This window comes from Pollachius pollachius, assembly GCF_949987615.1.
Source record: "Pollachius pollachius genome assembly, chromosome: 3".
NCBI classification, from domain to species: domain Eukaryota; kingdom Metazoa; phylum Chordata; class Actinopteri; order Gadiformes; family Gadidae; genus Pollachius; species Pollachius pollachius.
In genome coordinates, this window is record NC_136936.1 from 43,000,841 (window position 1) to 43,019,377 (window position 18,537).

The 18,537-nt window shown below is 42.2% G+C and overlaps 1 protein-coding gene across 1 annotated transcript; it reads right to left on the minus strand.

Annotated features, from left to right (window-relative positions):
• Positions 1-13,440: 13,440 nt before the first annotated feature.
• On the minus strand, positions 13,441-18,536 carry nmi (N-myc (and STAT) interactor). The gene is made up of 10 exons (XM_079731278.1): positions 18,459-18,536; positions 18,311-18,351; positions 18,138-18,206; positions 17,880-18,038; positions 17,628-17,744; positions 17,347-17,512; positions 16,167-16,273; positions 15,112-15,298; positions 14,896-14,999; positions 13,441-13,924 (listed from the first exon to the last, which is right to left on the minus strand). Exons 2-10 carry the CDS (start codon positions 18,323-18,325, stop codon positions 13,739-13,741), a joined length of 1,110 nt encoding a protein of 369 aa, XP_079587404.1. The 5' UTR covers positions 18,326-18,351; positions 18,459-18,536; the 3' UTR covers positions 13,441-13,738.
• Between the last annotated feature and the right edge of the window lies 1 nt (position 18,537).

The following is an 18,537-nucleotide window of genomic DNA, read 5'->3' on the forward strand; positions in this document are numbered from 1 at the left end:
TGCATTTTTATATGCCGGCCAAAAGTAGTTTGGCCGCCACGGATCAGACCGACCGCAGGCTAGCGAGCCGCTTCCCTGGGGAATTCTGGGGGGAATGTTGCACAGACATGTTTCCAGTAGTGCAGTAATGGGGAATCTCCAGTCTTTTCCTGAGTTGTGCATTCGGTTTGCTTATAAGACGAACTAAGGTACCAGACGGAAAATTTGAAGTTAAGCCTTTGGACACTGTGCTCCTTTCCTTAGCAAACATTGATTCATATAAGTTTATGCCTTAACTTAGGAGTGACTTAAAACTCTTCTGGACTTTTTCAGGCAAGGGTAAGGATCATTTGTGCTCAAGGGTCTTTAATCAACATCACACACACACATACACACACACAGACAAAGACACATGCTCTCACACACACACACACACACACAAATACACGCACACACACAAACGCAAACGCACTCACACACACACTCACCCGTTCGCTCACACTCAGGTGCTCTGTGTGCATGAGTGGCAAAGGCATGTTTCTTTATGGTCCCCTCACCTTGTCCATTAACAGTCATTTCTACCTCAGTCCAACTGTTTATAACGCTCAATGTAACACAGTATTGGCACACCTCCATTCATCAAACTGAAACATATCTACACAGACTGTCGGATTTAGATATTTATAGCCTACCTATCGTTTGTTTTCCCACCTTTTTCACACAAAAGCCAACAACTCTTGACATGTTCATGTTTGGCCACGTTGTGAGAAAAACGTTCACCATGTGTTTAAAATGTATTGTTTTTGCCCAAATGTTATCGGATGTTTGTTGCCAAGGCTCAACGTTAACGTCCTGTGGGCAAGTGGAAGTCAATTTTTACCCGTCCCCAAAACAATTAACCTGTCCCCTCAAATATCTTAGAACGAGATCGATAACTTTAACAGCTTTATATTTTAACTTAATTCGGTTTATTTCATATTGATAAACATTGCAATATGATACGGGCGTTTATAACAATTATCTGGCTGCCCAATGTTTACTTTAAACTCGTTTAAACTCGTCGTTAATGTCAAGCCCTGGTTGTGGATTATAATTGTTTTGGGACAGGTACAAATGTGTATGAATGTAAGAGGATACTTTTATATATCCTTCGAAAATATATACTTAATTTATAGATATCTTAAATTACATTAATAAAGAAACAAACTATTAATAAACTATTATCTATGTCATGTTCTACAGCTATTCATAGCTGTATTCAGATAATGGTCAGATACATTAGTATTTAGTTCATGTTGGTTTAATGGGAAATGCACAGCTCAACCTGCGTGGGCTAGGCTTTTATACTGGGTGACTAGCATTTCTTTCTTTATTCACCTTAATGTTTTTTTTATCTGGAAATCCTTTTTCACCAATGACCAAACAGCATGACGTTGATCCAGCAGCTGCAGTCAAGGAGTAATACACGCAGACAGAAATATTTGACATTTTGTAAGAATTGTGCGTCATAGCCCAATTGTTATTCACCCACAAACCAGACCTGCTCCGTTTCACAACAACTTTCCCGTTTACACTTTTTTTTCTTTGGCTGAAGTATAAAGAATGTCGTGGGCTCAGCCCCGGCGAGACGGCCACCGGGTTGAGCGCCTCCATTAAGCCACAGTCCTAATGGCAGTGACCCGGGTTTGATTCCAGCCCGTGGTCATTTGATGCACGTCCTCCCATATCTTCCTGTCTATCTGTCACTGTAAATGCAAAAATGCAAAAATAAAAAGTATAATGAATGTCAACGTACTCACCTCCACCACCAGCACCCAGTCGCCACCACCAATCCTCCCACCACCGTCCCACCACCACTCCTACCACCATCCCATAATCTTCACCACCAACCCCACCATCTACTCAACCAACTCTTCTACCCTTTCCATCAATGCCTCCTCCACCAAAACCTCCACCATTAACCCCGCGCCCGCAACAACTACCACCACCTCAATGACCTCCATCCAGGCCACCATCAAACCCTAGAAACGTGCACAGCCAGGGAGAGCAGTTTCAGGTTGATAAGGCTAATGTTACTGCTGGATCGTCTGTGGCATATATATATATATATATATATATATGCATGCATAACCAGGTTACGATGTGTAAGTTGGCTCTATTGCATGGTCTGAATAATCAGCACAAAGGTCCCCTCACTGTTTCATTGAGAGGAACGCTTAATGCTTTCTCTCTTGCTCTCTTCACCTCTCTATCATGATAATAATTATTGGCAGTGTATGAAATGGGCTAAAGAAGACGCTAGGTCTGCTAAAAGCACCATGCGTCCGTTTACTTAACAATACGATATGGACCCTTAAGGTTTAAACCACAAAGTGGTATACATTTCACTTAAGAAGTTATTCAGTACATGTCAAGAACGCAAGAGAGGCAACAGCCCAAAATGCATTTCAACGTTAATGGATCAAGAAATTGCAGCCTGTTTTTTTGTATATAAAACAAACAATTCTGTTTGGTATGTCTAGTATAAGTCGTGAATATACATTTCTCAAGGGGTTAAACAAAAAAGCTGAATTACGATTCCACTAAAAAACCCAAGTATGAAAAATGAGAGGTTAATTCACGCTGGGTGTTGAAAAATCTCCATAGGTCCAATGAGATGCTGGCCATTTTTCTCTCATCAGGGGCCTCCCTCATCCCCCCACTTTATCCAGTTTGGCAAAACATTCTTCTCTCTCCTCCTCCTCCTTCTCAGCACTTCCCATGCACACATTAAACCTGTTGTACTCATATTAAATTAATCCAAATTTATTTATAGCACTTACTCATGGCATTGACACATTTAAGAAGACTCCACAGTCAATGTAAGCATAGCGTAGTGTTCCGTTGGTGCCCCACTTCCCAGCATGCCCCGGGGCAGAGTTGGGCATCTTTTAATCAGTTAATTAGTGTGCTCACTAATCCTTTTTCATTTACTGTTGGGTTTTGTTGTTGTATTTGTAATTTAAGTTTCCTTTCTTGTTGTGCTTCATTTAATGGTACTTTAATCTCTTCTCTCTGAATTCTCTCTGCCTGAGTTGTTGCCTCTAAACAAAACCCTGGACCGCATCATATAAGTAGAATTTGAACTACAGTGAGGTAAAGGACACTGCATTGCTGATCTGGCAGGGAGGCTCTGGTTTAATTAGTGTATGAGTGCTACTTGGTAAAAGCTAGGGATGGTGTTGGATACCAAAAGGATATCCTTACTTGTGGAAAGCATGTGCTGACTCAAAAACACAGAGTGATGGAAAGTGATTCCTATGGAATTTTTCAAATCATTTCTCTATGGGGAGGCTGTCTGGCTATTTGTTAAAAGCTTTTTTAAGGTATGGTTGAATTGTTAGAATAACTGAATCTTATGGTAACTTTATTCTTCCTCTCAATATCAGTCCTCCAGAAAAAAATAGTAACTAAAGCCCTGAGGATTGATTGATTTACCCTACTTTTTAAGTAAAAGCTGTTTTGATGACCACAGTCTACTGGGATATGGCGAGAGGCATGGGGCCACATCCTGGTACATACTGTGCACACCTGTATTTGTATTCCGATTATATTCATGTCTGTACACAGAAAACATTGAATTGCTGCTTTATTAACAAAATGCTGCTTGCTGGTCTTTAAGGTCCATTTGTTGCTTTGGTGGTCAGTCAAGGTTCCCTGGCAGCCAGCTAAACAGCACATATCTGGGTGCGTTCATGCTGAGAGAATGTGAACAGAAAGACCACCATCAGCTGCAACTGGTGAACCCACCGCCTCTCTACGGTGTCCAAAAGATCTGTCAACCACTCCAAATCACTGTGTGAGGGCGTGTTTTCTCTTCTCCAAACTACATTCCACAACAAACAGAATGGAAGCGTGTGGTATTATAGTAAGGACAGACGAAAGGTGGCTTTCAGCGTGTTGAGCTGAAGGTTATCCACAGTTCAGCCTGCTTTTACATTTATTTATTTTAACTTCAATTTATGCACATACTTCATCAGAGGAGTACTTCTCCAAATCAACGTTTGACTCACAGAAACGAAGATAGACCTTGAATATGATACATAGGGATTCAACCTCCACATTTTCTTTTGTCTTACAGCCTGACAAAGAGTCATTAAAAAGTGAATGCCAAATGCATGCCTGGGGCTGGTATCATTAGAATATAACCCCTGTGATTGGCCACATTCACAGCTCAAGTCTCTCATTGTTTCACTGCTGTCTTCATGATTTTTTACCCACCGGCACAGACGAATAAGTTGATATTTCTCAGGTATTGTGCAACCCCATTTACATGCAAATCCCAGATTTTAATATTCATGTGCAGTTGGGTGACAACGTGCCGTGGGGGCCAGACAAGTGGACGCACTTTGCGGTGGCTCTCCAGTGAGATTAATAAATGCTGGGGACAACCCCATGAGCACAGAGCCAGAGAGGTGGCCTTTGGTGCCCTGAAGCCAGATGAAATATTAATGAGAAGAGCTTGTCATTAAATGCTCCTCTCATAATACGCTGTGAACTTCATTGGCTTCCACAGGAGGCCGGTCAGAGGACATTAGGATGAAAGCCTCGTCCTCCCTTAGCCAATCATTTGAAAGATTAGCTTCCGGAGTTTATACCGGCTGGTGCCCTTCACAGCCAGCACACTGTATTGTCACTGTACAACACTGATTCCCTAACTCAACTCCCACGTAAAAAGAAGGAAAAGACAGAGAAAAAAAAAAGCACAAACCTCTTTATTGTTTTGGTGCGTGTGTTGAAATGACAGGGTACTCGATGGAAATGACAGTAATTCGGTTCCCGCCTGTCAGGGACCGTGTGATGAGCCATTTGTCATTTTAACAGCTTCTGTGATTAACAGGACCACTGGTTGAGTCATTGAAGTGTATTTTTTTTTACTCGCTGTAACAAAGTGGGAGGAATATGGCGGTCCATTAGCCTCTCTGAATGGCAGGGATTGTGGGTAATGGTCAAACCGTGGCCAACAGTTCTTGATCCAGAATGCCCTAATGGATAAATCTCTATCATAACAGTCATCTACATAATTATAGCCGCAGCGCCTGCTCATGTTTCGTATTCTGTTTGCCAACCCTTGATATGCCAACCATTTCACTGTAATTAAGTGATAAACTTCTCTAATATAAGCATATACTCAATATGTCTGGCTACTCTTTATCCCTTCTATCAATCTCTCCCTATTTTCACTCAAAGTCACATTCAGCCTCCACATTAAAAACAAAAAAACACAAGAAGTCAGGAAGACTTTTAGGGCGGTAACAATAGTGTGTGTTCCTCATGTCCGGATCACATATGGAAATCTCGAACAGAAAGTATTAAAGCAATGATTTCACCGCAGGTTATCAATGTCTTAACGCATATAGCACCATTAGTATGCCGCCGGGAGAATTGCAAATTGGTAAATGAGGGGTGACATTTCAAATGAAGGAACCAGTGTTAATGCTGATAAGAATTAATGTCATTTAATTGATGAACAGGGATGCATTACTTATACTGCTCTAGATCAAGAAAATGACCAATGCACTTTTCTGCTCCCATTGTTGAAATCCTTTGACCTTGTGTTTTTAAATAAGAGGTCAACTTCAATTGGTCAGAAAGGAAACGAGAGAAGGGATCATTAAATCCCTTCATGCTGCTGAAAAGTCAAACAAGGTGCCAATATATATCTGATGGAACGCTAGGCCTGTGACCCCTGCTGACCTGGTCTGACCCCTGGGGACCCCTGGCAATGGCAGGGGACACAGTACGACAGACACAATGCAAAATGTTTAGTCAAACACACACACATTTTTCATGCTAAAGTAACGTTTCCATTTGGAGAATCCTGGTCGATTATTGTCTTAACTCAGGTATGCTCTATCAAATATACAATACTCATTAATACTGTTTCATTGGACTGAGTTGGTGGGGAGGACCAAGTAGTACTCTAGTATAAAGGAAAGACTATTCTCCCCAATTTTGACTTATTAATTTCCTCACACTAAAACCTTCGCTGATGAAATTCAATATTGACATGGTTTGCATATTATTTATGTGTCAGAAATATTGCTGACTTTGGCACACGGCAAGCTATTAGCTATATGTGCTTCTTCCTGTTAAGTAGCCCATTCTTCTGGTTTATTTACCTGACAGGGATAGAATCGACTGTCGGGGGGGGTAGAAACAGTCTTTCCTTTAAAAAAAAACTTCATTCTTGTTTTTATCCATTATAATCTATATTGATGCTTGTCTTGAATGAGTGCCTTTCACTGATAACTCCAATTTTTCATTTCAGTTGAGTTGGCGAGTTTAGCCTATCTGTACATTCTCTGCTTCTTATTGTCAAAGATCCCTTCCACAATGGACACGCATCATCTCTTCTGAGTTAAGATATTACATTTTACTGGAATGGCAGAACCCACCACGATTACATATAACACAAAACACTAAAAGGTTATTGCAAAATGAAAAACCCCAGCGCCAGCACGTGCTACCATGACATGTTTTTCATGTAACAAATAGCATCCAAGGAACTGAACATGGTGAATAATGTGAATCGCTCAGTGTGTAGGCATGTGTTTGGAACTGCTCTGGCCTGCACACTTGGCCCTCGCCGATGAGGATTTGGATAGCGCAGAGCCCTCATTCCAGACGAATTTGATAACATAACTCTTGACCCTTGCAGCCCGGCGGCCACCCACGTAGCTCCACATGACCTTCACCCCCTGAAGCGAGCAGGGGAAACATTACTCCAAGAAGACCCACGGAGTCCCCCCGGCCACCACGACATAGCGTCGCGACATAAATCGCCACGTTCACACTTCACTGACGTTAGCCGTTTGCCCCCCGACTTTTCATCACTACCGACAAACAGTGTTCATCCATCAAGAGCAGTCGGCACGGAGACACACGCAATTGAACCCTGCCGCCCAGACCCGGTCTGTGTTTACCACCACCCGTCAACCCCCTCTCACGTCCTTGGGGACTTGTGCCTGGGTAGGGGTGAGAGCTTCTCGAACCGCTGGCGCTATGCTACTAGGACCCAGGCCAGGTCAGCTAAAGACCCACGGCAGGATGGGCCATCTGTCATTGGGGGGGGGGGGGTATTCTAGGCAGGAGGAAGAACAGAACAGGGTGGGAGGGAACAAGGCCACATTGGAGTGCCTGGAGCCTCCATTCTCCTCCCTCCCGAGCCCCTCCAGCATGGCCAAGGTCACGGCACCACCACCATCTGACGCTGACCTGCTTTCCACTTTGCTTACGACTGACCTGCAATTTCCTTTCGGGAATACCCAGTACGATGATTACAGGCTTGAGCTGCTGCATTCGTTTCCCTTCTCCATACAAATACAAATACATCCGCAAACATTGCACATGTATATACCATTCATTTTTGTTAGCTAGCTACCAATAGCTTGTATCGTAGCTCTGGATAACAGGCTGTTCTTCCATTTTGTGAATCTACATTTATATGCTGCCTAGTATCTACCTAAACCTATTTACTTTGCACATTTACAAAGCAATTGTACTTTGGTGCTTGCTTATGTTTTGGGGTCTGGCACCATTTGAAAGTGGAATATGTGGTCGGGGGCCAGCTCTCCAACGGCAGTATGGACCATCCTGGCAGAGCCCAACACTCCTTGAGGCGCCATTTGGTAGCCATTATGGTACGTCGAGGGAAACAGGCAGTGATGATGGTGGTGGTGACGGTAGTGGTGTTGGTGGTGGTGGTGGTAGTGGTGGGGGACAGAGGGCAGTGGTGTCGTGCCATAGGTTAAGGCATAGCTGTTTTGGAGCAGCACACAGGAATCCATAGAAGAGTCAAGCCTTGTTATGCTAGCCATTAGCCTGCCACTTATCAGCCAATTCCAGCTGCACAACAACAGAGAGAGAAATACAAACACATTCAAACTCCTAAATCTCTTTGAAACGCAATTAGTTTTACTATAGCTCATCAACGTACACCAAGTCACCCAAATATAAAAACCAAACGAAATGTCTGGAACACGGCATTTCTAAGAGATGGCCTCTTTAAATGACTTTGAAGCCAGTGATGCAGCTATGCATAAAAAATACCCAAATAATTACAGTGGATGATAACAAGAAATATTAGAAGGAGCACTGATGACGCTCTGGTCTACGGTCTGAGTTTGCTCAGCATAGACCAGGGGAAGAGTTGAATTAAGTTCTAGAAAGACATACTTCAGTCAAAGAACAGATATCTTACTTAGTCATACACATCCATAGGAATATCACAAAAGTCATAAAGTAGTTGGCGCCTATGCTATGACTTATTTAGCTATGTTTAACAAGGCCGGTACACTCAAACCCAGAGCAGCAGTGCAGACAACTTGAGCAGTGTGGGCCAACTGCTGGTAAACCCTCGACTACACAATGCTTCACAGCTTGATTGCCGTTGTAAAGTCGCCATTGTGAATACCAAGTGGCCGTATCACGTAGATCAACGTGGTGCATGGAGTACTCTGCCAGAAGAAGTTATGGGAGGCCCGGAGAGGAGAAACAGGGACCCTAATGAGGTGGAGCCGTCGCATCTAATAATTGTCGTCCGATAGGGCACGCTATAGCAGAGCATTTACATCACTCTCTCTCTCTCTCTCTCTCTCTCTCTCTCTCTCTCTCTCTCTCTGTCTCTGTCTCTGTCTCTCGCTCTCTGTGTCCCTGTCCCTCTTGTATTTTTATTATGCTTAATTTCATTTATTTTTTCTGAGTACTGTATCTTTACCGGAATTATGTAAACATATATATATATATATATATATATATATATATATATATATATATACATATGAAACTGAACTGCACCCCAGTGGATGTTTTCATGTGGCGGTGACTCAACCACAAATGACCAAGAGGCTTCAATTCCAATTTTCAGAGGGAGTTGATGATTTGTGATTGACAATGACAAGCTCAAACAAGCCATAAGTCATGTGTATCTCTACTGCAATATGGTTATTGATCCATATAAACCGAGGCAGTATTACAGAGTGGACTGCCCAGCAGCTGCCACACTGCAACATGTGAGGAAATACTAGTGGTGTGTTTGTGTGTGTGTCAGGGTTTGTGTGTGTGTGTGTGTGTGTGTGTGTGTGTGTGTGTGTGTGTGTGTGTGTGTGTGTGTGCGTGTGTGTGTGTGTGTGTGTGTGTGTGTGTGTGTGTGTGTGCGTGTGTGTGTGTGTGTGTGTGAGTGTGTGTGTGTGTGCGTGCGTGCTGTATGCCTTCATCTGCAGATATCTCATGTATAAGGTGTGTGTGTGTGTGTGTGTGTGTGTGTGTCGTATGCTTCTCCATGAGATTGAGAGAGTAGGATGAAACTAAAGACAGAGAGTTTAAGGACTGGAGAAAGGTGCAGATGGAGAAAAGTATTTATAGTGCGGAGGCAGTTATCTGTTATCACCTCTCAGCCGCCACTATCCAAGAGTAACGTAGTAAACGCCTAGCAAGGCACTCGTCTCCCCATAAATGCATCTTGTTTCCATGGTAACCTCGGTGCTTTGTGTTTCCTGTGGACACAACCCATTTCCTGGAGGTATGATTAAAGGATTTGTATCTATCATTTTTGTTTAATGGCAGCTGAGTCTAATACAAATTTGTAATTCAGTTGTATAGATCGCCCAGGTGGCCATGAGTGTGTTTCTGTCTTACTGTACTCAAAAAACTAAACTAAACTTAAATTAGGAGAGGGAGACAGAGTTTCTTATGTTTTATATATTGCTTACATTATTTAATTTAGGCTGTAATTTATGCTATGTATGTGTTTGGTGGCAGATGCCGCATGGATGGATATCTTATTTATTGTGTAAACCATTAGGAAGTTGTTAAAAAAAACTTAAATATGAGTTAATGGCTAGTAAAACTATATGAAAAAATGTATATATTCAAACATCCAGATGTTGGATGTATGAATCCATGCAGTACTAGAAATTTCCTACATGTTGAGTGAAGACCTGCCCGAAACATTGCTATGCCTAGTTACAAGACATGTCAAAACATCCCTTCGGTTGATTGCAAAACTCTTTTCTAGGAGTGCGTAGCAAAGTGTGGAATTGTTCCCAATTTGCATCTTTATTTTGAGTCCGACTGGCGCCTGCCATGCCATGAAATGCATGTACTCACAGCATTACAAAATTTAATTTATTAGTATGTTTATGTTTTACCGACTTCTCTGGGCCTGGACCTGAAATCCCAGCCAGAGGTGAGCAGAGACGTTTAGCTGGGGATGGGAGCCAGCATTTTGTCTGCTGGCCTCGGGATTGAAAACGGCCTTACTAATGCAGCATGGGCAGCCCCTCCTTCCCCCCAATGGTGTTCTGGCGGCGGATGGAGATTTTCATTAGCAACCCCCCCCTCCCAGCGCTGGCACATAAACACGAGACACAAGGCTGTTAGGCATCCTTAGAAAGCTTTACAAAGTGGAACATATGTCATAAAATTGTAGACAGTAGAGTGAATTAAATGTTTGATTATTATAACAGTTGTGTGTGCCTGCAGGTAAGCATTTAGGGGCCATTTCAGACGCCACTGTGGGAAAGTATAGGCCTATTTTCACATTTGATATATTTTAAAGCGAGAAAGTCTATTTCTCGCTATATCACTCTCTGTCTCTATCTGTCCAGGACCAGTGCCAGCACCAGTGTGGTGTCGTGGTATATACAGGGCTCTATAGGAGCTGGCTGAGGGGTGGACAACATCGAGGGTGGAGGTGGCAGAGAAGAGCACACCAGACCAGAGTGCTGCTGCGCTTGGCTTCCGGTCAGTCAGTCATCCTGGTTTTCATTCATGGTATGCAGTTTCCGACCGTACTCTGCAAGGTACACAGCTGCAAGGGATAGGATTTTGTGTTTGGCTAGTAGTACTATTCACAGTAGTAGCAGTGGTAGAAGCAACATTAGTTGGAGCAAACATGTGACTGTGTGTGTGTTTATTTTAAACACACACACACACACACACACACACACATACACACAAACAATCCACCCATCTTCCAGACATCCATCAGCTAATTTGGAATGTTAAAACAAAGGATTGTGTGCCAACAGGAAGGAATCTATCTTGGGGCCTGTTTGTTGCCATGGCGCCGGTGTCGGGGCCTAATCTGGCCGAATTCGCTTAGTGCCTGCATCTCCATCCCCAGACCGCAGATGCAATAAGCAACCAATGAGCAGCTACAGAGTTTTTGTATAGGTGTGGACCAAGACCAGCTGTTTCGCCATGCTCTCAGCACACTTCATGAATTATTCACGCCAGTGAGGCATTAATCTTGTTGAAAAAAGATGGAGCACAGGGAAAAGGCTAAATAATTCCAGCCCAAGACATTTGTGTGTTTCGCCTTGCTTTGTTTTGGTGTAGCGCTGGGGGTCGCCAGCAGATTGTTTCTTGGTCTCAGAGTGGTTGGGAGCATCTTGCATGGTTTTATTGAGCAATATCCCTCAACACACAAATACAGAAGATAAGGTGTGTGTTGAGGGAGATGGTTCGATGCAAGTCACATTCATGTCTTTATCTTTTTCACTCTCTGTGTTAACTCACTCCATCTTAATATTATTTACATGATGAGCCCTATAACACTCTTCTCCTCCCTCTCTACCTTTGGCTCTCTGTCAATCTTCTCGATCTCTCTGTATATCATAGGCATATAACTGTTTTTCCGTTGTTCTGCTTTTTCACCTCACCACTGCATACACTACAATAATGTCGTAAAAAAGCTGCCATTAAGCTACTATATATATACAATTCCTTTAAAATGTATATCTCGCTCTTCCAGTGCCGTGCTTCTCATACTTGTTCACAGTGGTGGGGCTGTGACAGAGAAATACAGCGGTGTAAACCTCCCGGTCTGGGATGTAAACCTCCTGGTCTGCGGTGTAAACCTCCAGGTCTGCAGTGTAAACCTCCCGGTCTGTGATGCAAACCTCCTGGTCTGCGGTGTAAACCTCCAGGTCTGCAGTGAAAACCTCCCGGTCTGTGATGTAAACCTCCGGGTCGGCGATGTAAACCTCCGGGTCTGCGGTGTAAACCTCCAGGTCTTTCGGTGTGAACCTCCGGGTCTGCGGTGTAAACCTCCAGGTCTTTCGGTGTAAACCTCCGGGTCTGCGGTGTAAACCTCCAGGTCTTTCGGTGTAAACCTCCGGGTCTGCGGTGTAAACCTCCAGGTCTTTCGGTGTAAACCTCCGGGTCTGCGGTGTAAACCTCCAGGTCTTTCGGTGTAAACCTCCGGGTCTGCGGTGTAAACCTCCAGGTCTTTCTGTGTAAACCTCCAGGTCGGCGGCCAGGCCCTCGGAAAGCAGCAGCAGGCCTGCCAGTCAGAAGACAGCTACAAAGTGCCCGGCTGGCACAGCGGAGAGAGGCGGCCGTTCTCTCATTAAGGGACCTATGATTTACTGTACAAGAGTCTGCCAAGTGTGTCGACTGCATTAAGTTTGCGTGATAGTTTGGCTATCACCATACTCACCCAACCCCTAATAAAGTAGAGCTGCTGGCAGCAAAGATTGTACTACATTAACTTTCCTTTTTAATAATCCCACATCATGGTGCTACGATAACCTCCATCCATACATCAAGTTACTGCTGCAGTTTGGTTAAACCGGATCATGATATTTTTTTCTTCCAATCAAGAGATGGCCTAGGTTGCACTTTTGGGGTTTTTGGTTGTTAAATTAGCATTGGAAAGGAAGCATATCCCTGCAGTGAGACTTCAAAGCCTGGTACCATCGGAAAAGTCTCAACTGATGAATTTTGCCTAATTTTCTTTTCGCTGCCCCTGGGTTGTGCCAAACCTTTTGATCTTATGCTACCACCTAGTGGGCACATAGTGTAAGTAAAGATTCAATTTCCTCAGTTCTACAGTCGATTGTGTATACAGAATGTAAAACTAATCTGGCACTTCACCTGGACAATCTTAATAATCTCCTTCACTTGTAATTACGTAAAGTAGTAAATCATTGTAATCTAGGCAATGGTTTCCCGAAATGCTCATTTTCATTCATGTTGTCTTCATAAGGGAGCTGTGTCCAATGAGTCATAATCATGTGTAAAAGTTGCCATGTCGTCATGATGAAAGCATTGCTTGCTTGAGTGCATTAACTATATCTGGTTTTAACTGACACCTGATAGAGGATATTCTCTAGTTTACTAGAATTGTGTTAGTTTACGATTCTAGTAAACAAGAGAACATCCTCAATTGTAAATAATGTAATTATTCTTATAGGCTTCAGTGAAATTAGGTTATATGATATGATGGTTATATTTCACTGGATTCTATAGTATGCTATGCATATGGGAGCTGCTAATAACAATCAGTTAAAAACATTATTAAACAATTCAACTTTTTCTCACTTGCTTAAAACATGAGATGTCATTATATTTGTTAACATATACCACAGGGCGCTCAATGTATACGCGTAGGAGAAGATAACAATTTGTAGTCATTCCAAGTTTAATTTGGACTTTTATTGGTGTTATTATTTGCCCTGGTTTCTGTTTTTAACCTTTACACAGGAGAAATCCTTAATGTTGTGTTTGTTGCATTCTTCTATGCACTTAATATAATTGATATATAAATCTGACTTATTAATATATACGAAATATAACCTACATATTGTGATTTGAAAGCCTTGAATAAAAGCAAACAGCTAGCTACATCGCACAGCGAAAACCCACCACATTCAACGTTTAACGCCTAGCGCCATTTCAACACTTCTCCATCAGAGATTATGATTTAAGTCACTTATATGACATCAAACAAGACCAGAAGCTCCTTGCCCCTGGAGATGTATTTGAAGCTCTCAATCTCCCCGCCAGAGTTGGTTTGCTTCTGGAAGAAGATCTCCAGGATGTCCGCCATGTCTTCCTCATCTTCCATGTCCCTGATGTTGTCCAGCAGAACAGTCCTCTCTGGGGCGCCACAAAAGGCCTGTGGTGGGGAAGTAACAGAGGTTGGTTAGGTCAGAGTTTCCCCAACAGCTCTTTGGCGTAATTGAGCATTCCGTTGATCGTTATTCAGGGCTTTAGGTTTTATACATTTTCATTTGGTCGCACTGCCTTTTTTGCTGCTTTGTCCCAGTATTGGCATGTTCTTTGTCACGGACCATCCGTCTGAATAGATTAATTTTAAAAGATGAACTTACTTTAAATTATTGTATTTATTGCACAGGTGGTTTTCTTTTTGCCAGTGCCTCAACATCTCTTTCCTCATATAATTCTGAATGATGGATCAAAGAAGGCGTTCTTTTAGTGTAGGCTATTTGTTTGCAGGATCTTAACTTGAATAGCACTATTGCTGCGGTGCAATCCACTTAAAACTTGCAGTGTACAAACAAGCTTTATTTGCTCTGTGTTTTCACTGGAACCTAAATGGGTTGTATTTCCAATGATAGCGATTACACCAGCGCTGCCACTCTATGGCGTCTAGCTCTGCCCAAAATGTTCATTACACCCATTCATATACAACACAGAACCGACACCTTAAATGGGATTTTCCGACAGGTTTTGTTCTTTCTCTTGCCCGATGCGGCGCTCTGTCGCTGCCGTGTTACCGCTTTACATTGAAGCTCTGTAGTAACAGAGACGCGCTCGGACCAAAAGTGGATCCAAAGGCCAGTGACTTTCTCCACACACTGGTGATTTTTTTTCTTTTTGAAGCGTTATTCCGTTAAAACATGTGAGCAAACCAATTTAACCATTTCATGATTCAAATGGGACAAAAGCCTATATGAATCTATATTCACATTCTACATAGGAATAACTACCTGGCATCCACATAATAAATGGTCGCAGTCTTGGCCCCGTTATTAATTAAACTTAAGGAACTATGTATTCAACATAACAAGCACAATGAATCGATTGTGATCAAAGCCGACAGAGACAGCCATTTCTACATCTTACCTGGAACCCCTCCAGATGGTATTGGAGCACAGGTTCAACCTTTATATTCACATGTGCGTCCAAATCCACATTGTACTTGCCAATCAAAGCCAGTCGCTCAGCAACTAGACCAGAGAAAATGGGTTATAAATTATTATTTGCATGTATACATGACCATTTATAATCATCATATATTTTATTCTGTCAGTGACACACAAACACACACAGACAGTCTACCTCCAGTATTGAGGAAGGTGACTTTGCCAGTGCCGGTGTCTGGGTCATAATCCACCCTCTCCACCTCTCCGCCTCCTCTGCTAGGCCTGGAGAAACCGGACTCCAGGTGACCTCTGGTCGCCTCCTGGCTCATGGCAGACCGCACACCAGAGAACTTCAACGCCTTTTTTGACACGTCAAGCTGGATCTACAGTGTGGGGCAATAAAAAAAAAGTGATTACAGAGTTTCCTTAAATGATCAAAGCATAGCATGGCTAGGCTTTAAAGGAATAATAAAGGCTAAAGAACGTTGACATGGTTGTAAAACGTTTAACAGGAATTTAACAATTCCTTCCAGGATATATTTTTCTGATGCGAAATGTTCATCTTTCTTGTTATTTTTCGTGTCAGGCTTCCTGCGTTTGGCTTCAGTGGGCTATTTTCCTACGGTACCCAGAATGACTTACGGTATCCCCCTCTATTTTGAGATGGGGGATTTGGCCATGACTTTACTAGCGAGCAGAGAAAGCGAGTGAAAATGAGCAAAGATTCCTTAGTGCGCCATACCTGTTTGTGAAAATTGCAACAAGATAAGACTCAACATGATAACAAGTCTAATCACTTAATGACAAGGCTTGCTATGACAATAACAATTCTCATATAGAACCAGTAAGGAAGAGTCCGGTAGTTCACTTAAAGGCATAGGTTTTGCAAACAAATACTATGAATCCACCCGCCATCTTTATATTAGGACACATTCTGTTAATCGTATGTCATCTATAGAAATGAATGCAGGAAATTGAAAACCAAAAATATAATGAACTGTATGATAGGGTCCTGGGTTATATATCTTGAGTGTTTAAGACTAGTTTATCTTTATTGCTACAGTTCGGTTTTTTGTTTGTTGCAAAAAAACTTTGTCTCTTATTTATTGAATCAAATTGAGTTGTTGCTTTAAACATGCTTTATAGCACATGATCTTGGTAAATTCACGTCAACCCCATGGTAGTTACAGATAAGTACATTTCAATATTTTAAACACGGTTAAATAGAGTTTAAAGAGAAAAGAACAGTACCCCGAACTTGACAGCAGACCCCAGGGTCAGTCTCTTTGGTATCACATCTAATTTATCCTTCTCAAGAGGCACAGGGCACTTGGCCATCTTCAGAATCTGGGAAGCCACTGGAAATGATCAGTCAGGAGATAGAAACAGGTTAAGAAGGATTAAGAAGAATACAAAGTAGAACTAAACTACAATTGAAGTTTTGGTCGCAGAACAATTGTCCGAGAACATGTCCAGGTTTTCAGTTTGTGCAACATGTGTTAGGAAAGTCACAAGATGATCAATCATCTTGTTACAGGAGGGGTGGTAGACATTAATAGTGATTTATTAGCAACTTTATCCACTAAAATGAATGTATTTAAGAAGTACACTTTGTAAATGGTACTTAGCATACCATGTGATTTGAACCTGCCTTGACATAAAAAGCAGAACAATTAGCAGACTCTATCAGTTGGGATGTCAGCAACGCTTTGCCTGGAAACCATAAACGATTATGATCTGCCCCTGTGTTTAACTTTGACCATGTCCTCCTGGGTGGTGATCCTTCAATCCTAGTCAATTCGCTGATGCATTTTGACATTGTTTTCATTATAACTCTGCTTATGTGCTGCTGCCTATAGCCATGTATTACAGCCAACAATGTATTATTTATGAATATGATATTCATATTGAATGGTTCACTGAACCACTTTATCTGATGTTTGCCTTCAATGTTATGTCCCACTGAGGTGGAACACATGAATATACTTTGATTGTTATACGTTAGATAAACTTGACTGATAGACACCATAACCTGTTGCTATGCCTAGCCCTAACCTCTTTTACAACCCTCTATCCAGGGGTTAAAACAAAGGGTTAACCATCGCACTTTGCAGCAGGTACAAGTAAAAGTATCTTCATTATTATACCGATATAGTGAGAACATTCTTTGTAAGAGTACTGTTGCGATCACATTACAGGGTAACTTGTGAGGGTTATGTCTGACTAGGGCTGACCAATATTCATTAAATATGAGATTTGAAACAGTGCTGTCCACCATTCTGTCACCAGGCCTACAAACACAACTACTATGTATTTCCAAAATTCACGCAAAGTGGGATAATTAAACATGCATATCTTCTGTATAATTAATTTAGACATTTCATTTGGTACAACGATAGGACAATACAGGCATAGTGCGCCGATGGCCTACCTTTCTTTTCTTCGAAGGTGATGAGTGCCTGTCCTCCAGTGAGTACCGTGGTTGGTCTCTGTGTGATGGTGTGGTATCCACTGATGTGCTGGCCCACCTCGCTGTCCTCCTCTTCCTTCAGCACGTCACTAAACTTTAGCTTAATGTCAGGAATCTGGGCACTGAACTGGATGGACGTAGAAACAGAACATATTTATAGAGGACTGCAGCTATTTCAGTTCAATCAAAGATTGTATATCAATTGATGTATATCACATGAACATGAATTCACTGTTTGGTACCTTAAATTGCTCTCTTAATTCATCAAACCGGGTTCTTTTTAATTCTAAATAATCTTTGCAGCCCCTCAGTCGGTCCATCAAAAGCTTATTTTCCATCTGAAGTCTGAGGATTTCACCCTATGCAGTTCGAAAAAAGTAGTTGACAACTCATTCACTGATATGTTGCATGGCATTTCATAGTGCACCAAATATGTAACACAAAAACAAACAACCCCTAAACCTAGCCTATGTGACTGTTTAAAGCAGGCTGACCTCTATGGCAAACGTGGCCTGGGTGTATTCCTCCCGATATTTATCTTGCTGTTCAAGAGCAGCATTCATGTCCTTCCCTGCCTTGGTCTTGGCCTCCTCTTGCTTGGCTGCTTCCAGAGCGAGGTCGGCTTTCACACATGTGGCCTCTTCCACTTTACCCTTCAAAATATAGAGGGTTACAGCTAGTCGGCGACAATCTTAAATAAGTTCAAGCATAGGGAAACACCATGGACTTATATGAGCTAGGGCCAGGCCTACCTTCCACATTTCTAGCTCTTTTAATGCATCGGCGATTCCCTTTTCTTCCTCGCCACTGCCAGTATTAAGCTGAAGAAAACAATGCAGACCTGTTATCATCGTTGGAAGTGTTAACAACTGTATTTTTAGCCACCAATATAATACGTATGTTCCACCAGAAGAAGCGTGTTTACCGTGAAGTGGTTCATCGTGTTCGTCGATCAAAGAGATCTTACTGTGATCAAAAACAATTGTCAGAATTGTGTTTTATTCTAATAGGTTATAAGTGCACCAATTAAGAACACGACAATAATAGTTTACAAATCGGTTAAGATTACTTACCGAGTAGTAGGCTCGTTGTTTTAGAATAGGGGGCGGAGAGTATTGCCTGGAACAGAAAACGAAACAGAAAGCAAACCCA

What these genes read in the sequence shown, in the direction of transcription:
- nmi (XM_079731278.1), bottom strand. An exon ending in CACCTTCCTCAATACTGGAG is followed by an intron (nt 15,000 to 15,111) that starts GTAGACTGTCTG and finishes TCTCTGGTCTAG; the next exon opens with TTGCTGAGCGACTGGCTTTG. An exon ending in ACCATCTGGAGGGGTTCCAG is followed by an intron (nt 13,925 to 14,895) that starts GTAAGATGTAGA and finishes TCCCCACCACAG; the next exon opens with GCCTTTTGTGGCGCCCCAGA.